Below are 23,396 nucleotides of genomic sequence, written 5' to 3'. Positions count from 1 at the left end.
CTTTTACTGCATCTACAGTGTGTCATGCTGAAAAACAAAGTGGTTAGCTAATTAGACCCTCTCCAGTTGGTTGTGCATGGCGGATGATAATCTGAACCCTCTTTTCTGTGTTCCATCAATTTTAACATGGTCCAATGCACCACAGGCTGAAACTGAGACCCAAACCATGACAGAGCCCCCACTGTATTTTACAGATAGCTGTAAACACTCGCTATTGTACCTCTGTCATTATGTTTTCTACATACTGACAAATGATGAACCAAAAATTCCAAATTTGGATTCCTCACTCCGTGAGACCTTTGGCTGTTGATTTTTAGTCTAGTTCTTGTTTAATTTGGCACACCTCAGCCCTTTCTCCTTGTTTCTTTTCCTTAAGAATACATTTTTTGACAGCCACCTTTCCACTCAGATCATATCTGATGAAGCTTCAGAGAACAGTAGATGAATCTTAATGACATTACTTCTTTTAGACCTGCCACTACTTCTTTTGTCCTCCACTTGTCTAGAGTCCTCAAATCACAACAGAAACTTCCATGTACATATGAGAAACAGTTGGTTGTAGTGGATGATGGTGATCCTTGGTGGTGCTTGCTTCATGCCTGAAATCAAAATGGTAGTTGGTGTTGAGGTTTAAGGGGTTTTTTTATGTTTCTTATACATATATTTTAGAACAATTAAAAAACAAATAAATAAAAAATGGAATCCTAACTCTCAACCTCATCTATTGAAAACATTAAAATTTTCATAAAATTAACTTTTTTTTTTGACAACAACTCCACAGGACCCAATTCATTCTGATGAGTGCCTCTCAGTGCCTCTTCTTCAGTATTTAGAAGTTCTTTGGTTCTTTGTTGAAGATGTTTTGATTTTGCCCATTTTATATGGGCAGTATACTACATGGTGGTAAAATCTAAGTACTTTGCTAACCAACTTTGTTGGCTTTGAAACAGCACATTTACATGTTCTTAAATACTGATTAAAATATTGATGAAGCTTGACTGTCCTTGACATCTAGTATTCTTGTTGTGGAAATGTAAAATGTAAATTAGTTAATAAATAACATCTTAGATCATGATTGAAATGATATGCTGTCTGATGTATTACATGAATAATGATTTAATGACTCTATAAAGACATGCAGGACTTCTTGCTGCTCACAACTTGTAATCGACCAGTCATTAGCCCAGGAGCACGCCCTGGATAATCCTTGTTTCTTACTCTAATAATGACCATAATTTATAATGTGAAATGCATTTTTTATTCAATAGAATATGAAACTAGCCTCTAATGTTCTGAAAGAAGTGTTTACTGAGGTCACAGAGAAAGGAAGCCAAAGGTCATTTACCCACAGTGTTCACCCAGGTCTTTCTGCACAAAATAATCCTCCATGTTAAAACACTATATCACCAAGATTTACAAAAAAGACTTCATTTTTATTCAACATGATTCAAATGAGGGAATGAACTGATAAACCCAGCATGAAAGTGTTTACAGAGGTTGGGACAGAGCCACTTCCCACTAGACTTCAACAGAACCAGAAGTTTGTTTTTTTTCACAACCACATCTATTGCCATCTGGTGGCCTTCAGATAGAATACAGGTTTAAGGGACTTTGCATTGGATTCCCCAATCCCCAGTTGACGTAATTCCAGGTAGTAAAGTTGTAAAAGTACTTTAACTATATACAATACAATACTCGTATACAATATTACACACATAAAACAATTTAAGTTCACAAACCAAAACAAACCCAAAACAAAACAATGTAGAGCCATTCAAGCATCACTAGCAAAACAAACCAATACATTTTTTTTGTACTTAAAAACAAACCTGCAGCTTGTTTTCAGATCCGAGTTGAGGAGGCACACCAGATGAAAATTCTGACTTGGATCTGTCATGATGATCCTGCTCTATCCTTATATGCTTTTACTGCATCTGCAGTGTGTTTGGGATCCCTGTCATGCTGAAAGACAAAGTGGTTGCCAATAAGACCCTCTCCAATTGGTAGTACATGGATAATCTGAACCCTATTTTTGTGTTCCATCAATTTTGACACGGTCCCCTACACCACAGGCTGAAATAGAGACCCAAACACGACAGAGCCTCCACTGTGTTTTACAGATAGCTGTAAACACGCACTGTTGTATCTCTGTCATTATGTTTTCTACATACTGACCATTGACTGTAGAAAACATGGACGACGCGACCCCGCCTCCTCCCATTGTGCAAAAATGAAGCCAAAATATCCCGTTTGTGGGATTTTGCCATCTTGCAAATTTGGAGCCAGAGTCTGCGCAGTAGTGACTTGAGGTGGAGCGACTGTGTAACGCTCCCGCCCACACACCCGCTGGACGTGACCGCAAACACGCCCCCCTACACTTTTTACGTAGCCCGGCTGCTCCAGTTCTTTTGCTGGTTTACCGCTACTGACGACTCGTTTAATTAAGGTAAATACAACCACGTCACTGTTATAAAAAAAGACACACAGCTTATCATCTTATAGTTCTAAAATCACTCTGTTGTTCATTCGTTTGCTAGATTAGCCGCTAGCATACGCGCTGTGTTGGAGGCTTGTTGCTAGCTAGTTAGCGATGCTACACACCTGCTACTCCAGGGGTGCCCAATCCTAGTCCTCGAGAGCTACTGTCCTGCAGCTTTTAGATTCATCCTTGTTCCAACAAACCTGAATCAAATGAATGTCTTGTTATCAGGCCTTTGCCAAACTTGATGACATGCTGAAGAGGTCATCAAACCATTTGATTCAGCTGTGTTGGAGTAGGGATGCATCTAAAAGCTGCAGGACAGTAGCTCTCGAGGACTAGGATTGGGCACCCCTGTGCTACTCTAATAGTCTGTGTTATTGAAGGATTCAGCATTTCTTATGTTTTTTTTTATCCATTTTTAGACAGCGATGAGATCATCTGCACACTCTACAGAGGCCCAGAGTTACTGTTAATATCAAAAATGTAATGCTGTCCTTTGAGATTTTAACATAAGACTGTGAGTGTAATGGATCTAAAACTGTTTAAATCTTCAGAGCCCTCTACATCCTGGTAACATGGAGACTTTAAAAACGGCAGCAGAACGTTTCAGTAGTGCAGTCTAATTTGTTCTTTTCATTTAATAATAGAGTCCATATTATATCCACAGCTACATTCACCCTGGAGAGAAACTAGTGAGGGAAACCATCAGGACTAAGCTGGGTTTCCTGGGTCCAGAGGTTTGGAGAAACTTCTTCCCTTTCTTTCATCACAGCTGTCCTGTGCCAGAAGTTCTGTTGACCCACTCAAAAAGGCTTCATTTAAGAAACACCAGGAACACTGAAGCTCATCGCATTGATGAAACAGGACTCATGATCTTCACCAGCAGCTCCCTCACAGGGAAATCTTCAGCACTCCTCCGTAGGCCCACCCCAGGAGATGGATACACCCAGCATTTCATGAACACTGTGATGGAGACCTTTGGTTTGTGTAATGTTATAAATACTCGGATACTCCCCAGAGGCTCCGGACTTTTACATAAAGATATTATATTCAGTCCTGTAAGTTATATATTTAAAAATATATGATCCTCTCTGGTTACTCTGGTATGAATAACTCTGCATCACTTTATGGTAAATAACACACTATCTGCAAAAAACTGTGAAAGAATTCCAGATGACAAGTTTGCAGTTCAACATACAAGTGACGACCTTTGACCTTCATCAGGTCTTATTTAATTGTGTTAGAGAAAATCTCATATGCTCTTCATGCAGGTGAGTACATCAAGTGTTTAAAACGGAAGCTGTGCAGGTCTGAGATACAAACTGAGGTCCTGTTAATGCTGATATATAGTGACACAGTTACATGAGTGATTAAACCTTTTTGTTTTTTTGTCTTTAACTTTATCAATAAAACAGCTGCAGCTTTCACTGACAGCACATGTGGTACTTTAACCTTTGTACTGTTTTCATCAGTTCATTTTGCAGTTAACATATGAACATGTTGGATGATCTGTCTGCTGTCACTGGGTGGTGCTGAGGTCTGAATATGAGGGCAGCTCCTGTAATCACAAAGAACAGAACCATCAAACTCAGATATAAATTTTATCCCTCAAAATTGAAATAAAGCTGATTCTTCTGTCCTCACACACTCAGGATCTGAAGTTCTTCTCTTACATTTTTTTCAGTATTACAGTACACTACAGTACTTTAATCCATAGTTCCTGATTAATGAGGAGTTACTGAAGTACAAGCTTTTAAAAAAGATGTTACTGTCTTTACAGATGTGGCAAGAGACTGAAAACATGCTGTTGTTTGCACATATTTAATAATCAGCTCTGCACAGGAGCCGCAGCAGGGTGCAGCCTGTTGCTTTTACAGTATAATACTTGTAATAAAAGTGCAGTAACAGTAATTAGTGACTGAGTAGCCCGGGGCGTTTCTTTAGTAAATTCATTCACCTGCACAGATTAGCTAAACGAACCCCGACAGCCGAGTGCTCATTTTAGCTAGCTAGGTCTCAGGAGCTAGCTAAGGACGGTAGTTACGGATTAGCTTACAAACACGTTTAACTTACCGAAAACGTGCAGCGGGGCCTCGGGTCCTTCTGTCGGGTAGTCCAGTTTACTGAAGAACACCTCAGGCTGTCAGGTTAAAACACTCGGTCGTGTTTTCGTAGCGTAAACGCTGGCCCTCCTCTCAGAGCCTACGCTCTATCTGCTATTCCCGAACACAGATACGCAAGTTTCTCCGTGACTGCAGCTGTCAGTCAAAGCTGCTATGATGACGTTTCACCCCAATTTAACATCACCGCGGTAGGAATTAGAATCAAACTTATGGGAAAGGAGACCCCTTGGACATCAATCAGCACGATGAGAACTATTGATAACAAAAGAAAGAATCTTTGGAAAAAAATTATCTAAGGAGAATAAATTTATTTTAGTCTGACCCCAGTCCCATCCGCTAACATGGAGGAGGCGGGGTTTATGACCTATACTGCAGCCAGACACCAGGGGGCGATAGAGACGTTTTGGCTTCATCAGCCACTGTGGAGCTCCACAGTAACCGGAAACACGTGACCTCCACAGTAGCCGGAAACACGTGACCTCCACAGTAACCGGAAACACGTGACCTCCACAGTAACCGGAAACACGTGACCTCCACAGTAGGCAGAAATACGTTCCTGCGTGGATCATCGACTGCGGAAATCTTGCAAGTGGATCGTAAAGGTTGGGACAGAGTCTTTCATGTATAAATTTGCAGTTAATAATTATATAATTTTAGGAATCAGCTAGTTTGCTTACACTAATTACGTTGGCACTTCGTTAGCGTTACAACAACGGTCATACCTCCGAACTATCTAAACTTTAGTAAGGAGTGTGTGTACTTTTGACACCTCTGGTTAGCATTTAGTGGTCAGTTTCAAACGTATTTATTTTTTGCTTGTTATTGAACTACTTTTCACTATCTGTAACATCAATGCACATTGTTCAATTTACTGCATATTGCACTTTATTCATGTCTCTCATTCCACCTGCAAAAACATTGTAAAGTTTGTCACAAAGAGGTTTATATATGTATAAATACTAATATTCTCTATTCCATTCTGTTCTGCTTTTTTATTGCCCAGATATTAGTTAGCCTTTGTTAAATTGTCTGTTATATGTCAATAGATACGTATGCCACAAATAAAAGTGTTTTGTAAATTATGTTTTTGTAAAGAATTTTCTCCCAAATCTCTTACATGCTAACTGTAACGTGTTATTTCTGCTAAAACCTGAACTTAAATGTGTATATGGTGTTTATCTGTTTTTCTCTCTGTTTTAGATGCTCATATCAATTTGGAGTTCTGCCTCCAAGCCAGAATTGCAGTAATGCACCACGTGTTGGCTGTTTCACTGCCCTCTGTGCCCCACTTTCAGCCCTATTGTCAGGAGCATATAAATGGACACATTAAAAATGCTTTGCCTTTCAAAGGTATGTTGGTATTAAATATACCTCATAGTTAAAGTTATAAATATGCTCTTCTTTTCAGCACTTCTGCAGTCTCTTTGTTGACTTAAAAGTTGCTTTTCACATTGTACAGTTCAGTGAATTCATCAGCAAGAGAAAAAAAGTGTGTTTTCATTAAATATTTTTTTTTTCCTGTTCACCACATTTCCTGACAGCTCTTGTGATCCATACCATTTTGCTTTCATTATTGAGGATGGCTTGGATATTTTTGTTAATATGTACAATCCGATTGTTAGATAAACTGATTGCATTCTATACAACTGCATTTAAATTACATGTTGTTTTTTGTTTTTTTGTTTTTTTTTCTCTCTTACAGACAAAATGATATGCCGGTGCACTTTCACTGCCCTGTCTGTAACATGACAGTCATACAGCGTGGGGATATGGCAAGGCAATTATTGTCATGTCAGCATTCAGGACTGCTCTTCGCTGCACTCTCCGAGGAGCCCCGCCTCTCTCCCGCTGCATTCTCCGTGGAGCCACATCTCCCTCTCGATGTCTTGTCTCCAGTATCTAAACCATTTTCTGAATCTTCGGTAGAACATTCATGTGCTCTACCCTCTGTGCTAAATGAAACTGTGGCTTGTGGAAAGTCCTTGAAAATGAAACGCCCTCACTGTGGTCTTAGTCTTCTTGAAAAAAAACTTCAAGGCTCACATGATGAGGAGGCATTCAAACAGATCAATAAATGTTTGCCTGGCTTGTCATCTGCAGTGTTTTTGTGTAGAGGGACTTCTTCCTCTTTGTTTTTCAGTTTGCAGAGGACATGGAGCTCTTTTTAAAAGCTTGTGCTGATGAGCAGGGACTATGGGTCAATGCGATATTTGACATTTAATGGACAGATGAAGGCACTGGCCGTATTTGTGTTTTTTATGTGTTTGTTTTTCAGTGTACAGAATTCCAGTTAAACGTGTTATTAAATATCCACTTGTTTCCATGTCCATACTTATAGTAAAAAAATTAAGTGTAAATGCAACAGCATTGTTTATACTTGTAACTTCAGAGTAAAAAGCTTATTGTTGATATTAACATTAATATATTACCCTGTAATCAATAATATTTTTATACATTTTACGCATTAACCCTCTGATCTCTATCCTGGCCATTTGTGGCCACTTCACTTCTTCTTTTTTTGACTACCACACTGCAGTGGATCAAAAGAATGACACAGGTTTGATCTTAAGGATCTAATAGTTGTGTGTGTTTGTGCATGACATTGCAACGCAAATATGTATTTGCAAGATAAAATGAAATAAATTATGACGCATCAAATATTACACAGGCTGCAGTGAATTTCTGTTGATACTGGCTATTGAGATTTGAGTTTCCCAGTCACTAGCTTTGAAGCACATGCTAAAAACACTTTTACTCTTGTACATTTCATAACAAGACACCATAGCCAAAATATTAACAAAATATATATTAATAAAAAAATTCAAAGCTGCAGCTGCAGCACATACAGCAACAAACACTGTAGGTAAATGTGTCCGGGAGTTTATGCAGGTGCAGAAAGTGCTGCTGCTGTAAGTAAGCCTAACAGCTTCCAGATCACTTATTTTTCTGGAAAGATGGTAGGAAGGGCATCACTGCTCATTTCTACAATCTCCCAGATCTTGGAATACAATGCTTTTGTACCATGAAACCACTTCACAGTACTAGGAGTCCACTAAAACCTACAAAGAGAGTGATCCTGGAAGAAATGGGGCACACACTAGTGACCTCAACAATTGCAAGACAGCCTTTTCCCCGATGCTCAGATGGGGGGGGGAGGAAGTTTCATGAAAACGTTAGGACTTTATCACCGTTTTATCTGAAAAGTTAATGGTAATATATAACCTAACTGGCTATAAAGAGTAAAAAATTTAAATACAATTTTGATTTTGATGAAAAGGATTTTATCAACCTATTGTGGGGATAGGTTGATTGGATAATCCAAATTGTCACTAGGTGTGAATGTGAGTGTGAATGGTTGTCTGTCCTTGTGTGTTGGCCCTGCGACAGACTGGCGACCTGTCCAGGGTGTACCCCGCCTCTCGCCCATGACAGCTGGGATAGGCTCCAGCGCCCCCCGCAACCCTGAAAAGGATAAGCGGAAGTGAATGGATGGATGGATGGATGGATTTTTAAAGAGTCACGTCGGTAAAAGTAGATAAATGTTTTAAGAAATATACATTTTATAGCATTTTGTGAACATACACAAAAAGTGGCCATTTTTGGCAACGAACAAACTGAGAGAAAGTTTTATATTTTTTGCTCTCCTTGAACAAAAATAACAGTGCATAATAATCAGTGTTGATGTTAATCAATTAAATGTCCCAGACTCTACTATTAATAATACAGCGGTCCCTCGTTTATCGCTGGTGTTACGTTCTAAAAATAACCCGCGGTAGGTGAAATCCCTGAAGTAGCCAACTTTATTTTTTACAATTATAGATGTTAAGACTGTAAAACCCCTCACCACATGCTTTATACACTTTTCTCAGACAGGCATGAATATTTTCACAATGTTCTCTTTTGTTTAAACACTCTTAGAGTTCAAACCTTCGTAGAAACATAAGTCCAGTATTATGGAATGAAACCAAAAGGTGCCTTTGGCGGTGCAAAACGTATCGTCGGCATTGTTGTGTTTGTTTGGGAGAAAACCTACAAACATACAGTACAGCACTTCAGAGTTACACTGCTAGCGATTGAAGATTTATGTAAATTCGACGAGCTAAACGCATTCTGTACTGTACAGCAGCAGTCCCCAACCTTTTTTGCACCACGGACCACTTTAATGTCAGACAATATTTTCAGGGAACGACCTTTAAGGTGTCGCGGATAAATACAACAAAAGAATAAAAAAGAAACTGTGGTATTTTGTAAATATAATAATAAACGTGACTTGAGCTGTGCGCCAACAACAATGACAGTGACATCCTCCTCTCTGCTTCTTAATGCTCTCTGGTCGCTATGGTAACGCGTAAATAGTTCTTTCAAAATAAGACACACAACTACAACCATACATTTCACACCGGAGCCTCTACTCTAGCAGGAACGGTACCAAAGGACTCACGGACCGGTACCGGTCCGTGGGCCTATTAGGGGCCGCTACTGTACAGGAGACACTGGACTAGATTGATTGACAATGGCATCAGAACGCACAACACGATGTACTGTAAAAAAAAAAAAAAAATCAGCGAGTGTCGCGGAAGGTGCGCTGCGTTATAGCACTTTTGGCCACGAACAATTTAGGGGATGGTGAATTTTTTTTGAACAAACCCAGAGTGTTAAAAAAACCCCACTTGAAACCATTTTTATTTCTCAGCAGCATCAATAGTAACAAAAACGCAATTTAGTTTTCGCTGTCAAAGTCGATTTAACTGAAGTTACGTGTTTCCGGTTACTGTGGAGGTCACGTGTTTCCGGCTACTGTGGAGGTCACGTGTTTCCGGTTAGTGTGGAGGTCACGTGTATCCGGTTACTGTGGAGCTCCACAGTGGCTGCAGCCAGATGCTCTTGGTGGGGGGGGGGGTCATTTTTGGGGAGCTGTTGCGTCGTCCATGTTTTCTACAGTCAATGATACTGACTATATAATATAGCATTTAAAAATATATTCTTGTGACATAGAAACATTTGTGCATAAACTACCTAAAGGTATATCGTACAATCAAGACATTCTTAATATTATTATATTATGATATACATAAGGATATACACGAAGCCAAGGTGATAAAAAAAAAAAGTAGCTCAACGGCTACAAACGACTTCGATTTTTCATCTCGCGACGCTCATTGATGACGCCATTCACACGAGACGTCCGTCGAGATCCAAACAAACATCTTTAGCTGAATGTGGCTAGCCAAATGTTACCATGAACAGCTTTGAGGAATAGCTTAGTAGTATTTGGAGGCGACAATGATTTCGGTCAGCTATATTCTGATGTGCGGTCAGTTCCTGCTGCTGTTGACGGCCATTCTGTTACAATGTTTGGAAGGAATCCACTCGCAAAATTCGACGACAACGGAGACTCCTGCTTCTTCTCCCGGTCCGGTTTCTACCTTGCTCCCCTCCAGCGAACCGCCCGACAGTACAAACTATACGGAGCTCGAGTACAAACCTCCGTCACCTGTTGTCCTCTGCAGCTATCTGTAAGTAACTCAGAGATACTGTTAACTGGAAGTAACTGTTAGCATGTTAGCATTGGGCAATGCTAACTCTAAACTGACACAGGACTACGTTTATAAATCTGCCAATTCATGCCTACTTACGCACCAGTAACACTGAACTGGAAGCACCGCATTTCCCCCAAAACTTATTTTTTAGATAGATCACAATATATCTTCAAACCTCGGGCTGTCTTTACACATTTCAGTTTGGCTTGACTACACACTGTAGTTTCTTTGAACTATACCCCTCTCTCTGTTTTTTGCTTTCTTTCTAAATTCAATGTGTGGTGAAGACCGGAGGAGTTCATCTACTGTCAAGACCCTGTGGATCACGCAGGCAACTACACTGCCTATCAGGAGATGGAACGTGTTGGTTGCATCGGGGTAGGTATTGTTGGTGTTTAGGACATTATACAGTTAGTGTTGAGTAATCGAGAACATGGCTGACCTTCCGCCTTTTATCTCTACCTAGTGGGGTGGCCAGACCCAAAAAGAGGTGAACCACACACGGGTTTTCTGCACTGCACTCGATGACATAGAATGTGCCGGACCCAGAGAGTTCCTCAGAGAGAATGTACCTTGCATCAAGTAAGAGATGCTACACTGGATAAACAGCTGTTACCTCATGTAAAACCATCTTAAGTTCTCTGGGTTCATTTTAGAGTGGATCTGCATCATATTTAAATGTTAAAACATTGCCTCTGATTCCATATGCATCTAAAACATGTAAAACAAAAAGATTATTGTTCAGTGAATGTAAACATGAATCAGCTGCTTTGCTCATTATTTCTATTACACCATTTCCATTTACAGTATATATCACTGTATGTTGAAAAGTGTTGGAATCAGTATGTCTGTTCAGGTTTTCAGTTATCCAGCTCATGTTAGTCCTGAGAACTTGAAAAAAGAAGGCCGCTGGACTTCACGTTTATGAAGATTTTTCACCTCTCATCCAAGAGGTTTCTTCAGGTCTAAAACAACAAGCTGAGAGGGCCAGCTACTTAACTCCTAGTATGGTTGCACCCCTTTGGAGGTGGTCTCTGAAGGGTTGTTGACTACTATTGACCCACTGTTGATCATGTGAGTTGTCAAATGAGCCAAAGTATTAAAAAGGGTGTTAGTCATTTTTGTCTCCAGGTCCAATGGGTCAAACCTCTGTGAGACATTGCCACACCCCACCATCATGTGAGTTATTAAGGTCACCTGAAGCAAGTTGTGAGTGGGGTCAAAATCCCAGGAAAGGGATCTTAAGACTGCACTGTAGCTGGCTCATAGCGTCTTTATGAGGCTATGAGGCACCTTTACTTCTCTCAAACCATCTGTCTTCTCTGTCATTCTGGAAAGAGTGACCTTTATCCTTTAGATGCAGATGTACAGCTGAGCCTTGTCCTGTTGAGATGATTCTATGTTGTGTCATGTATTTGTAGCTTGTGTTTGGGTGTTTTGTCTGACGGTGTTGTTAGGTCAGAAGTACATTGCACTGGAACCGTGTTGGGCAGCAGCACGTGAGGGAGTCATTTTTAACCCAGGCCGATCCAGTATATGAATGTCATTCTTGTTGATCTGCATGTTTGGCCTAGATTTGTACGCTGGATGTTTTTCCTGACTTGCCCCTCCTGACAAGTCAGTGTCTTTGATGTAAACTATGGGTTTTAGTGGAAATCTAGTAGCGACCAAAGCAATCACAAGGTTTTCGTTGCATCATCTTGTTTGTGACCAGTTTCAGCACGTGATTGCCAGGGTGTTTGGAAGTAGTCTGTAGTCCATACATGGTTAGCATGTATTTACATATATAAATGGCTGCTCCTGAGTTTCTGTCTGTGGATTTTTTTTTCTAGTTTTACTCTACTGTAGAGTAATCACACATGGTCATAGTTTTTGATATTTACACCTATTACTAATATTGACACACTACTTTATACTAAATATGATGTGTCATCTTCATTACAGGGCTTAAATGTGTTTTGTAACTGCATTTGTTTTGGTCGAAAAATGTCTCCTTTGATAGTAAAAGTTCCAGACGCCTGATTTAAATACTTAGTTAGCACTTAGTTCCTCCTATGCCGAGCAGCGCATCAGGCAGCTAATGATCTCCATTGATGTCGGTCAGCGGCAACTGATTCGGCTTCGTCCGAGGTAATGTTGATGGATTTAAATACACAAGTGTTATAAAGAGGGCTGCTTTGCATCCCATTAAGACAGAATCTGTGTCAAAAGCGTGGATGTTCCTGCTGAGTAATTTCCTTGGCACCTACGTGGGAGAAAAAAAATACAACACTCTTCACATAACCAAGAAAACACTGTGTGCTCAATTTTCACTGTTTACCTAACAGATGAGGTTAAAATGATCTTTGCAGTGATTTACTTGTGAGCCATTTGAAACTGAAACCATTAATTTCATTTTTCAATAACCTGGTTTTATTTGAAATACCACTGAAATGTGTGCCACCTCTTACTGTGAAAGCGTTCCACATTGGTTTGCTGAGTGTAGCTGTTGCTGGCAGCTCTACAGCAGCAGTCTTCTTTCCTTACTGGCTAACATCCACACTCCTGTACAGTACATGGTTAGCCTATCCTCTGTGGGTAGTTGTGCCAGTTTACGCTGACACAAACTACATACTAGTCAGAGTATGCAGAACCAAACTGGCCAGCAACGCTGTTGTCCTTTCTAACCTTTGTTTGGAACTTTCTATAACGGAGAGCAACAAGGACTGTGCTATCTGTTGAGCTGCAGTCCGAGCTGGTAGCAAATGGTTGGGTAACATCTTAGACCTATAGGTGAACTAGTGTTTTAGATGTGTATCAGACTAGCAAGTACAGCAAAGCTGATTAGTCAAATGGTTGCGGTGCGGTACAGTACAGTACACACCTACAGTAAAAACAGTGAGTAACACAGAATTTGTCTGAGAATAGCTGCTTCTATGGGCTCAAAATGTGGTCATAAATATTTTGTACTTGTAAATCAGTTTTGTACTTGTAAATAAGGATTTGTATGTGTAAAAAGACTTTGTGTGTATGTGTAAAAAAGATTTGTGTGTGTGTAAAAAATATTTGTGTGTGGACTTAGCCCAAAAAACCCCCTGCAAGTTACAAGTACAAATTTTGACCCTATTTTTCTTCCTTTCATCTGATTGGTCAATGTCATGTCAATCACAAATGTAACAATCCAATCAGAGAACAGATGGGTTTGGCTGTCGGAGGGGCACTTTTTTGAACTGCAGGTCCTTGAAGGGTAATACAGTTTGAAGCTGGAGGATCTCTATATAAATATCCGATAGCAGCTAGGTCACCTAACTTTCAGCAGCTGTTGAAAGGATAAAGTTGTGGTATGTCAGTGGTTAGAAATACAATTATTACTTTAGGATTAGTTTAACACAAAGTCAGGGCTGACCTGGGAGCATTGCTGTGAGTCACAGTGCGCAGCATAAAAGTCCTTTCACATCGGACGCAGGATGTGCTGCTAATGCTAACTAAAAGCAAAGGATCCAGAATTTGTTGCGCTGGCTGCTGGGTTTTGTGGGTTTTTGCAGCAGCTCTATGACACAAAAATCACCAAACTTGGACGACCACAGACTGTTTTCCTTCGTGGTGATGAAGGAAAACGCTGGGTTGGCATGTAAAAGGGCATTTATTCCCTTTAAAGACCTGCAGTTCAAAAAAGTGCCAGGAGGAGTCCGAAGCGTGTATTCTCGGAAAAGTGGTTGCAGGAGGTGAGCTGGCTTCAAACAAATGGCAAATGGCATATTCTGCACCACATCTCTGTGCGTTCATCATTTGTTTGAAGCCAGCTCACCTCCTGCAACCACTTTTCCGAGAATACGCGCTTCTGTTGCGGTTTGGACTCCTTCTGACATTTCTTTGGAGGTGGAGGAACACCAAAGTAATTGCTTAAAGGAGCTTGCTTCTGCAACATCTTTAAGAGTTCTAAACAAATGTCTGTTCTCCTCCAGAAAATCTTATGTACGCAAACACGCGTTGCAACTTCTTATCTGGTGCGCGTCTTTTATTTTGACAGCGAATGCGCACCTGCGGACCACTTATGTGCACCCCTGATAATAAGGAACAAGAAGCACCCTAAGAGCGCAAACCTCCACCAAGGCCAGTCACTCTCTGGGCAGTATGTACTTTTAATTTTGCATTGCAGCAAAAATAACACATTTTGGAATCAACGAAAGAAAGGCAGAGGTGAAATGTAAAAGTGAGGTCAGAGGTCAAATGTGATATGATATTTTAAGACTGTACTTGCTGTATGTTGACAGTACACACCACACTTGTAGGAATTCTAGTGTCTAAGTTATAGGCTTCTTGTCAGTTTTCAGCCAGTAAATCATTGAGTCGACCTTGGTGGATGTAAGCCACATTTTAATTGACCGTTAACATAACCCCACTCTGCACCCCTAAAAAGCTTTATCAGAACTCATTCAAAACTCCAAGCTCCAAGCAGGTAATAATAACTGGCATTCTGTGTCTTAGATAGTGACATTTACTGGTAAGAAAAAAAGTAAGGCCTCCCCTCCCCATAACCGATCTGGCTATCTTCACAATCAAGTCTGTACTTGTGTTACAAAGGTTTGTGAGTTATCTGCACTCCGAGCAGGCAGGGGAAAAACAAAAAAACCTGAACAAATATCAAAATCGTGTTTGTTCCTGTGCGCTTCTCCTGCAATAAGTGCTCTAAAACTTTTGATGAGTTGAGATAAGGACAATTATTACTTACTTTACTAAACTTTTTACTCTTATTCATTACTTTTATTTTATTGCCTTAACAGACAACAGCGCTGTGGTAAAGTGCAAACTGCATCCAGCTTTGGTTCTTGTACCAGCTGATCTCCCACAGACAGTGATGAGCAGTCAGGCTTATATCATTGTAGCCTCCACTTCTACACGTATGTCTTTGTACAGTGGCGATCACAGTGAGGCTTCTCAGGTGGTTCTAGTCCCAATGCATTGGAGGTCATGTTTCAGAGTATCATGAAAGTAATGTAACGAGTAGTGTAATAAATTGCTTTCTTTAGTGAGTAATTAAGTAATGTACTGTATTACTTTTTAGAAAAGTAACATATTTTTGCAGTACTTTTTAATACATACATACATTTTTTGTAAGTAATGACCCCAAAATTGTTCATGACAGGTATTTAATAGCCCTTTTCCACTAGTACCTACTGGGTTCCGCTCGGCACGGATTGTAGAGTACCATTAGGTGGTAGTACCTGGTACCAGGTACTTTTTTAGTACCAGCTCTGCTGGGGCTCCAAGGGATCCAAAAATGTCAACATACTGTATACCACCGATTGGCTAGTTAGTGGCATCACTCGAGTCATGAAAGTGTCTCCTTCACAAAAATCAAAACCAAGTGCAGCCAAAGGAATTGGCTGCACAAAAAACAACACCGTGGTACCAGAATCTGACGAAAACCCATACACAACATAATGGGATGTTCAGCCGTGTTGCTATAACGACCCCGCACACATTACTCTATTGAAATGGAAAACAAGTCCAGCCAATCCGAGTAGGTACTAATGGAAAGGGGCTATGAGAGAAGCCAGAGCCAGGGATGATGGTGGTGCTAGACTGATGTTTTTGTATGACTAAGAGGCTCCATATGAAAATGTAAGACTTCAAGGTGTTTGCCGCACCTGAAAGGTTGTAGCGTTGCAAAAAATCAATTGACTTCATTTCTGTTATCTGGATGATAAGGTCTGGCCTTTAGTTTCTGACAGACAGAAGGAAATTGACACACAATGCATGACCTCAGTACCTAGCTGGGATTAACATTATCAGAAGATTAGGATTTCTTAGCAGCTGTGCGGTGGTTTTGAAGCCAGGACTGGAGCCTCCAATTGTTATTTAAATTAGACTTCAAGCCACTGATCAGGCATGATCTCTTCCTGTCAGACTCTAAGGAATGATCAACATGCTAGTCACACACCTTCATATGTTCAAATCAGAGATAAAACATCTAATTAATCAGCTGACTGAGAGGAAATGAATCGGCACCTAATTTGAAGTCAGATTTTTTTTCAGAAACTGCCACAGCTATTTTATTCACCTCCCAGAAGAGAATGTTTTTCTTTTTCACATTATGAACTCTTTGGGTTATTTATGATCATGATTAAACTTGCGGCATCTAAAAATAAATGACAGATTCAGTTGATAAATAACAGTTAGTTACAGCTCTAACCAAAATCGTATTTTGAAGGTGTAATGTAATATTTATTATCTACAGCCCTAACTTATCGCTCAGTGAACAACCTGACCCTTAGCCCCAATATCTTGATAGTGTGGCATGAAAAGCATTTTATATCGTTCTTTGCCACTTTAGAGACCTTCTAGCTGTGAAGCTTTGAAATCTGACATTTGTTTTAGATAAAATTCTGACCAATTTAAAATTGTTTCTAGAACAACAACAATTTCTAGAACAAATTGTTGTTGTTCTAGAAATTGAATTACGCAGTCTTACACTACAGGCTACATTCACAAAGATATTCCTACAGAACATCACACACACCACCACGGATACATTGGGGCAATTTGGAGTTCAGTATCCTGTCCAAGAATGTACTGACATTCAGACTGGAGAGGCCGTGAATCAAATCCCTGACCTTTCGATTAGAGGATGACTCACTCTGTGCCTTGAATAACAGTTGCTTACACAGAATTAAACAGTGTCTTGAGGCCTTTGTTGTGTTTCTCAGGCTATTAATGAACTTTTTAAAAATGTATGTATGCATATATGTATTTATTTATTGGTGTGTGTTTGTCATCATCCTGCTGCTGCTGAAACCAAGCAGTAACCTATGGACCTGAAAAATGAAGCCAGTACACAAGGACCAAAAAGGGCATTTCCTCTAATGGCCACTTGAGGCTGACTCCAAAATTGAGTCGATAGCCATAGACTTTAGAGCAGTGGTTCTTAACCTGGGTTCGATCGAACCCTAGGGGTTCGGCAGAGCCTTCGCCGTGACATGCACGGCTCATTTTGTGCACCAGTAAAAAAAACATATCTATGTCTTGAATTTGAAAAAAATCACATTTTATTTTTCATTAAAGCGGGGTTCAGTGAATGCGCATATGTAACTGGTGGGGTTCGGTACCTCCAACAAGGTTAAAAACCACTGCTTTAGAGCCTGACCAATACTACACATATGTACAGATACATATGTGTAGTTATTTATTTCCTGATGTGCACTCTGCCTGACTTTGTACAGACCAGCTGGTTGTTGTGGTAGTGTTGTCTGACAAATAACATGGTCTGCTCTTTGGTAGAAGTTTGTGCTGTGGTTTTGGTGAGTGAAATTGGTGTATTAATCTATTAGCAGCTGTACATCTCTGTATGTTATGCAGTTTGTGGATCCTGCACATATTCATTACCCTATTAGTCAGAACTCCACAATCTCACCCAGATATGTTCACTTCTTGATGTATACATTGTTTTCAAAATGAATATGATCAACTTTGCCTCTGTAGTATTTGTCTCCACAGGAAGGATTTTATAAAGTCAAAATCAAGTTGCTCTCATGGATCTTTTATAAAGGAAGCATAGCAAGCATAGGCTCACCACTAGATGGCAATGTTTAGCCATAGGATCACAACTTCTTTTTCCCCTTATGACTTTACACCACACACAGCATTCATGAGCACATCAGGATAATCGCTATAGTAACTGCATAGACATCAGACATTTGCAGTGAACGGGCACAATCAAAGCAGCACCTGTACAAAGACTGTGCTGCCGCCCAGGCTTCGGATAAACCAGGCTCAAATGCTCAGTTTCCCTCATGCCTCTGTCCACCAATTATACAATACAGAGCAGGTGTTTCTTTTATTCTGTCCGCTCCTTATAGATCACAACTGCAGGTGGTCTACACCTTTTCTTTTTAATCTTGTGGCTTGTTTCATCATTATCATTTAAAAAAAATTTATATATCTGTTTATGTGTTTGTTTATTACTTTCTTGAGCCATATGGGGCATCCACACAGGATGAGATTGTCGTAACCAGACTCTGTGAAATGTCAGTAACTTGCTGCAACCTGAAATAAAGTGAACGGACGCTGATTTAAACTCTTTCCAACTTTCGAACCTGGCTGAGGTCCAGGTGTGTAAATGAAATACATTTTGCAACTCTTCTAAATTCTTGCCATGTGTTTTACAGATACACTGGACACTACTTCATCACCACACTGCTGTATTCCTTCTTCTTGGGCTGTTTCGGGGTTGATCGTTTCTGCCTGGGCCACACAGGGACTGCGGTTGGGAAGCTGCTCACCCTGGGAGGCCTGGGAATCTGGTGGTTTGTGGACCTGATTCTGCTTATCACCGGTGGACTGATGCCCAGCGATTACAGTAACTGGTGCACATACTACTGAGAGCGACAGCAAACCACAACTAAGGACTCCGGCCACTTTGCGGTCTGATATTTATCAGACTAATAAGGAGGACTCCCAGGACGTGGCCTCTGCCTGAGTTGGCTTATTAGAAGTGGAGTCGGGGACCTCCTGAGGGCTCCTATGGGGTTCCCAGGAGCTCCAGTGAAAAAGGAGGAATAATTTGCTATCATTAAAATAAATTCACTTCTTGGAGAATGCATAAAACTCGCAGCTTTTACCACAGCTACAGTGATGGTGGTTTTTCCAGTTTCCTAATTTCTCAAAAAAGGTCACTTTCATGCTTGTAGTTCAGTTCATTTTGTCCAATATGAGTGGAACAATATGATTCATTGTTTAGTTTAGTTCTGGTCTGCTGGAATGGGCTTCTGTTTTTTTTATTTAGTTGAATGTCATCCTGCATCCTGAATGTCAGTACCCACAATGGAGAGAAAGATGAGTATATTTCCAGTGTAGATGGTTTGTTACACCCACTTTCTAATCAAGCATACAGATTCACATGGATTAGGACACAAGCACAACATGTTATATCAAAGGGTTTAGACTTGCAGCTTTCTTTAGCATAGAAATCAGCTTGCTTTCACAGCACAGGCTGCAACCAGAGTTCATTTGGAAGCAAACAGAGGCCCCATGATCCAAAGGTTGCCTCAACACATCTGTCTGGGTCTGCGTAACAGTTTCTGCTGCCCGTTTGGCTCAAAAGTGTTGTTAAAGCTGGTGCAGACTGAGATTTCACGAGAAAAGGACAACTCTGGTGGAGGTGTGAAAGCAAAGCTACCAAATCCAGGATTTTATGAGAGTTTGTGGTTTTAGGCGTGTTAGAAGAATTCTTGTTATACTCTAATGTACTCAAACATGCTCACAGTTTTGTGGAAATCCAGAACTTACAGCAACAGTGTGTTTATTTTTCACGGTTCAGACAGCATGAACTCTAATTCTGAGGACAATTCAGTGTGTTTGTGATTCACAAGTATTTCATTTTTGATGTCTTTCACTGGATGTTTGGTCCGCTTTCCTTGTTTATGCAGGCATCTACAGTTTAAGTTTCTGGACTTGTTTATGTCATCCACTAAAGACAATGAACCAGGCTCATTTCTTTGTTGCTGTCAGGAGGACAAAGTAGAACTATCAGTTATGGTATTTTTGGTTCAAGCATAGCCCATATAAAAGATTGACATGGTCAATCATGCCACCGTTTTGAAGCCTCGAGATGAGGCTTTTTGGCCATCTTCATCTTGGTGTTTTGAAGCCAGGAGTGCGCTGTGGATCGGACAAATCACACACTTATTGGCTGCCAGCTTGTTGTTAATCAATGAGCATGTCTCAGATAATCCTGCTTTCTCAAACTTAGGACTTAATATGACCCAAAATGAGTGACTGATAACATGAACTCATCAGGAAAGTGTTTACACTGCTATAAGACCAGGAGTACATATGGAACCGCAGCCTTTGCCCCCTCATGTTTGCTCATCCATCTTTTATATGGCCTACAGATATAAGCCTACATCAATCCTTCAGCAGTGTTGGGTGTATCGTGTTGTAAAGTGCAAAGTCACATATTAGAGTTAGGTACTTTGAGCTGCCCCTTATCCATTCCCAAAGCAGTACATTTTACACCCGATTTATCCCAGCTGAGGACCAGCACTAGGAGTAGCTTGTGACCCCCAGGCTGTGTTTGTAGCTCCTCTTCCATGTAAAGTGAAGGTGTTAACCAGTACACCACAGAGCCATTAGAGTCACACATTAGAGAACTACTGTTCACATTTTGAAGAAGCACCTGCAATAACCCGTCACTCTGAGGGAAATGAGGTATGTTTCTGGTTATGTGGTAAAGGACAAGCTGCCACCATCAGCTACATTCAGAGTTACAGTAGATTACACTCCTAGATGTATAACTAGAGTACGCAGACTAAATGCAAATGGAAAGGTTAATTTTTTTTTGAATGCAGAAATACTCTAAAGGTAATTCGTTTTCAGTTGTTAATGCTGTAATTATGCAATATAACAAGTTACTTTTAGAAGTAACATTACCCAACACTGGACCTCAGACACAGAAAGCATAAATCGGTCTTTACAAACAAGTTAAAGCACATCAGCACCGGTGACCACGTGGTGTCGATGTGTCCTCATATCCTGGAAGGCTTGTACATGCTATAAATGTCTCAGGAATAGAAAATTGAAACTTCAGTGTTGATGTATCCTAAATCTGCAAATTCTGAGGCTTGGTTCATTTTGTTGCCTATGTGACTTACAAACGGAACAAGAATCTTCCATTCCATAAAACACCTAGCAGGTTTCTTCTCCTGAGGGCAACATCATACACGAGTTATCACTTTTTCCCTCTGTCAAATTACTCGACAGCCCAGAATTGACCCTTCACTTGCCTCTTCCACCGGAGCTGTCTGAATTCTGTATTTATATATTGCAGTTTAGAAAAAAAACCAAAAAAAGTTCTTTCTTTACTTGGACTGATTAACATCGAAGCTCCAAGCAAGCAGCACAGCAGGCATGGACATGGACAGCAGTCCTATTAGTCACATTTCAGATATTGATGTAGCTGTCTTCTGTATTAACTCAAGGTTCCTTACTTTTGGAAGGAAAAAAAAAGTCTGCTGTGTGGAAGCATTTTCCTCCAAAACCTCATCTCATCCAAATGTCTTAAACTAAAACAAATTTTGATCTCCATTGACTTTCAGGAGCGAGGCTCAGGTCTCACATTAAATATTCAAATCTTCATCTCCCACTTTGTTAAATTTCTAATCTTTACCAGGACCCAGGGTTTATGTGCTGTTCCATAGATAGAGCTCATTTCATTACCTAAGGATATGTGAAAACCCTCTTAGCTCTCATCATAAAAAGTTGAAGGCGAAACCATCGTCAACGTGACGACTCATTCAGCAGCAGGAGTGTTCTTTCAACAGGCAATATATTTTCAGCTGGCTAAACATCCTTTGTAGAGCGAAGCATTAAAACACTGCTTTACATAATTTAATTTTCCACTTACGGTAATTCATAGAGTGACGTGTATATGCCACTTGAAAAAAGATCTGCACGGATATCTCTCTTTTAGTCTGATGTCCTCCTTAAAGCTCTGTACACTTGCCCTACATTAATATAAAGACATGCTCTTCATGCCTGTTTAAAGACATACATTTTCTTGAGTTTTTCAGCTTGTACAGATACAGATATTGTATATGATATGGTTCCAGCTGATGGAAGCATCACCTGAACTGGGTGTTATGTTATTTAACTTTGATCCACGCATTGCTGATTTGTTTCAACTGTTGATTATAAAAAAAAAGATTAATTCATGGGAATATTGTTGTTAGTGTACATTGTTGAGACCAATGTTCTTGTTCTTATGACTTATTTTTCATTTATGCACTCTTAAGCCTTTAAACCAGGTGTGTTCATAGAAGGTCGAATGTTCCCTTTTATGACGGTGAAAAAAAATCCAAACTTTCTCGTGTTTTCATTGTTCACAGTCCTTATTACCCAATAAAAAGTATCTGGGACATTGTGTTCTTTACATTCTCTTTATTACATTTATTGGAGTCTAGTTAGTGCTGGGGTAGAATGTCAGTAAAAAAGTGTGTTGTCTCCTCTCAGTACTTTGCATTTTGACTGAGATTATAAGATTTGATCGAGTTTGGTATGATTAAAAAACATTTTTGATATTATCTACGGTTTCAGACAATTCAATTCAATTTTATTTATATAGCGCCAAAACACAACAACAGTCGCCTCAAGGCGCTAGGTTTCAGACGTTAGAAATACACATTAATACTATAAAATATTACACATATAACTACAGTACTATTTTTTTCTGTCAGTGGTTTAGCACAGTGTTTCGGCAAACAGACTACAGGTACCAACATTTAAATAATTTTATATGATCTTATTTAGTTTTGTTTTACTGTATTTGACAGGTGGTCATAAAACACTTCATCAGTTTTGCTGACTTTGGTTTTATTTATTTATTTATTTTACTTATGAAATAACTGGATAGCCATAGATTTAAAATGTCAGATAATAAAAACTCTCATCTACATCGACCAGTGATGCTTATGTATGTACAGATTTTTATATTAGACATATTACACATATTATTAGACATACGTTTTAAAAAAATCTCTACCCAAACATACCTGATCCATCCATCCATCCGCTTCCGCTTCTCCTTTTTTTCAGGGTCAGGAGGGGCGCTGGAGCCTATCCCAGCTGTCATAGGGCGAAAGGCAGGGTACACCCTGGACAAGTCGCCAGTCTGTCGCAGGGCTAACACACAGAGACAGACAACCATTCACACTCACATTCACTCCCGCATTCACACCTATGGGCAATTTAGATTGATCAATTAACCTATCCCCACTAACTGCATGTCTTTGGACTGTGGGAAGAAACTGGAGTACCCCGGGGAGAACCTACACAAACATGGTGAGAACATGCAAACTCCCAAGAAAGAAAGAAAGACAGACCCTGGTCTGATGGTGGAAATGAACTCAGGATTTTCTTGCTGTCCGGCAACAGTGCAAACCACTGTGCCATCCTTGGCGGCAAGAACTGTAATCAAGTATTTGCAATAATGGTAAGTATTTTGGGCCCACCCTTCTTTGTAGAACTGTATAAATTCAACAACACTGGAGAATTTTAAAGCACTAATGGCATGTTTAGAACAGGGGCGATTTTAGCCGATTTTTGAGGGTGCTTCAGCACCCCCAAAATGAATCAAAGCACCCCCAAAGATTTCTTACTTTTTTGACAATATTTGCTGTTTTTGTGACACACTACTAAAGATATAAAAAGCATACAGTACTTGGTTGAGACGTAACATTTCAACAACAAAAGTATAGATAACCCCCCCTCCCAAAA

The 23,396-nt window shown here is 40.0% G+C and overlaps 1 protein-coding gene and 2 long non-coding RNA genes across 4 annotated transcripts; 2 read left to right on the top strand and 1 right to left on the bottom strand.

Annotated features, from left to right (window-relative positions):
• Positions 1-463: 463 nt before the first annotated feature.
• LOC106097078 (uncharacterized) lies at positions 464-2,660 on the bottom strand. Of its 2 annotated transcripts, none has more exons than XR_003222353.1 (3): positions 2,602-2,660; positions 1,830-1,962; positions 464-599 (listed from the first exon to the last, which is right to left on the bottom strand). It is a non-coding gene; the product is annotated as an uncharacterized LOC106097078 (long non-coding RNA). The 2 variants fall into 2 exon arrangements; XR_001223413.3 differs by lacking the exon at positions 2,602-2,660 and adding an exon at positions 2,176-2,226.
• A 2,387-nt stretch (positions 2,661-5,047) lies between these two features.
• Positions 5,048-6,942, top strand: LOC112841815 (uncharacterized). Its single transcript, XR_003213202.1, has 2 exons — positions 5,048-5,955; positions 6,308-6,942. It is a non-coding gene; the product is annotated as an uncharacterized LOC112841815 (long non-coding RNA).
• A 2,782-nt stretch (positions 6,943-9,724) lies between these two features.
• On the top strand, positions 9,725-22,039 carry tm2d2 (TM2 domain containing 2). Its single transcript, XM_003458992.5, has 4 exons — positions 9,725-10,121; positions 10,433-10,523; positions 10,612-10,727; positions 18,293-22,039. Exons 1-4 carry the CDS (start codon positions 9,889-9,891, stop codon positions 18,504-18,506), a joined length of 654 nt encoding a protein of 217 aa, XP_003459040.1. The 5' UTR covers positions 9,725-9,888; the 3' UTR covers positions 18,507-22,039.
• The last annotated feature ends 1,357 nt before the right edge of the window (positions 22,040-23,396 follow it).

The sequence above is a fragment of the Oreochromis niloticus genome, linkage group LG12 (assembly GCF_001858045.2).
Source record: "Oreochromis niloticus isolate F11D_XX linkage group LG12, O_niloticus_UMD_NMBU, whole genome shotgun sequence".
In the NCBI taxonomy this organism is placed as follows: domain Eukaryota; kingdom Metazoa; phylum Chordata; class Actinopteri; order Cichliformes; family Cichlidae; genus Oreochromis; species Oreochromis niloticus.
Note: the sequence above shows the minus strand (reverse complement) of the source record. Positions and strands in the feature narration are given on the sequence as shown.

Excerpts from the sequence above, each read along its gene's own strand:
- tm2d2 (XM_003458992.5), top strand. The coding sequence starts at position 9,889 with ATGATTTCGGTCAGCTATATTCTGATGTGCGGTCAGTTCCTGCTGCTG. Across the intron at positions 10,122-10,432 it reads GTTGTCCTCTGCAGCTATCT|ACCGGAGGAGTTCATCTACT; the intron begins GTAAGTAACTCA and ends TGTGTGGTGAAG. Across the intron at positions 10,524-10,611 it reads AACGTGTTGGTTGCATCGGG|TGGGGTGGCCAGACCCAAAA; the intron begins GTAGGTATTGTT and ends ATCTCTACCTAG.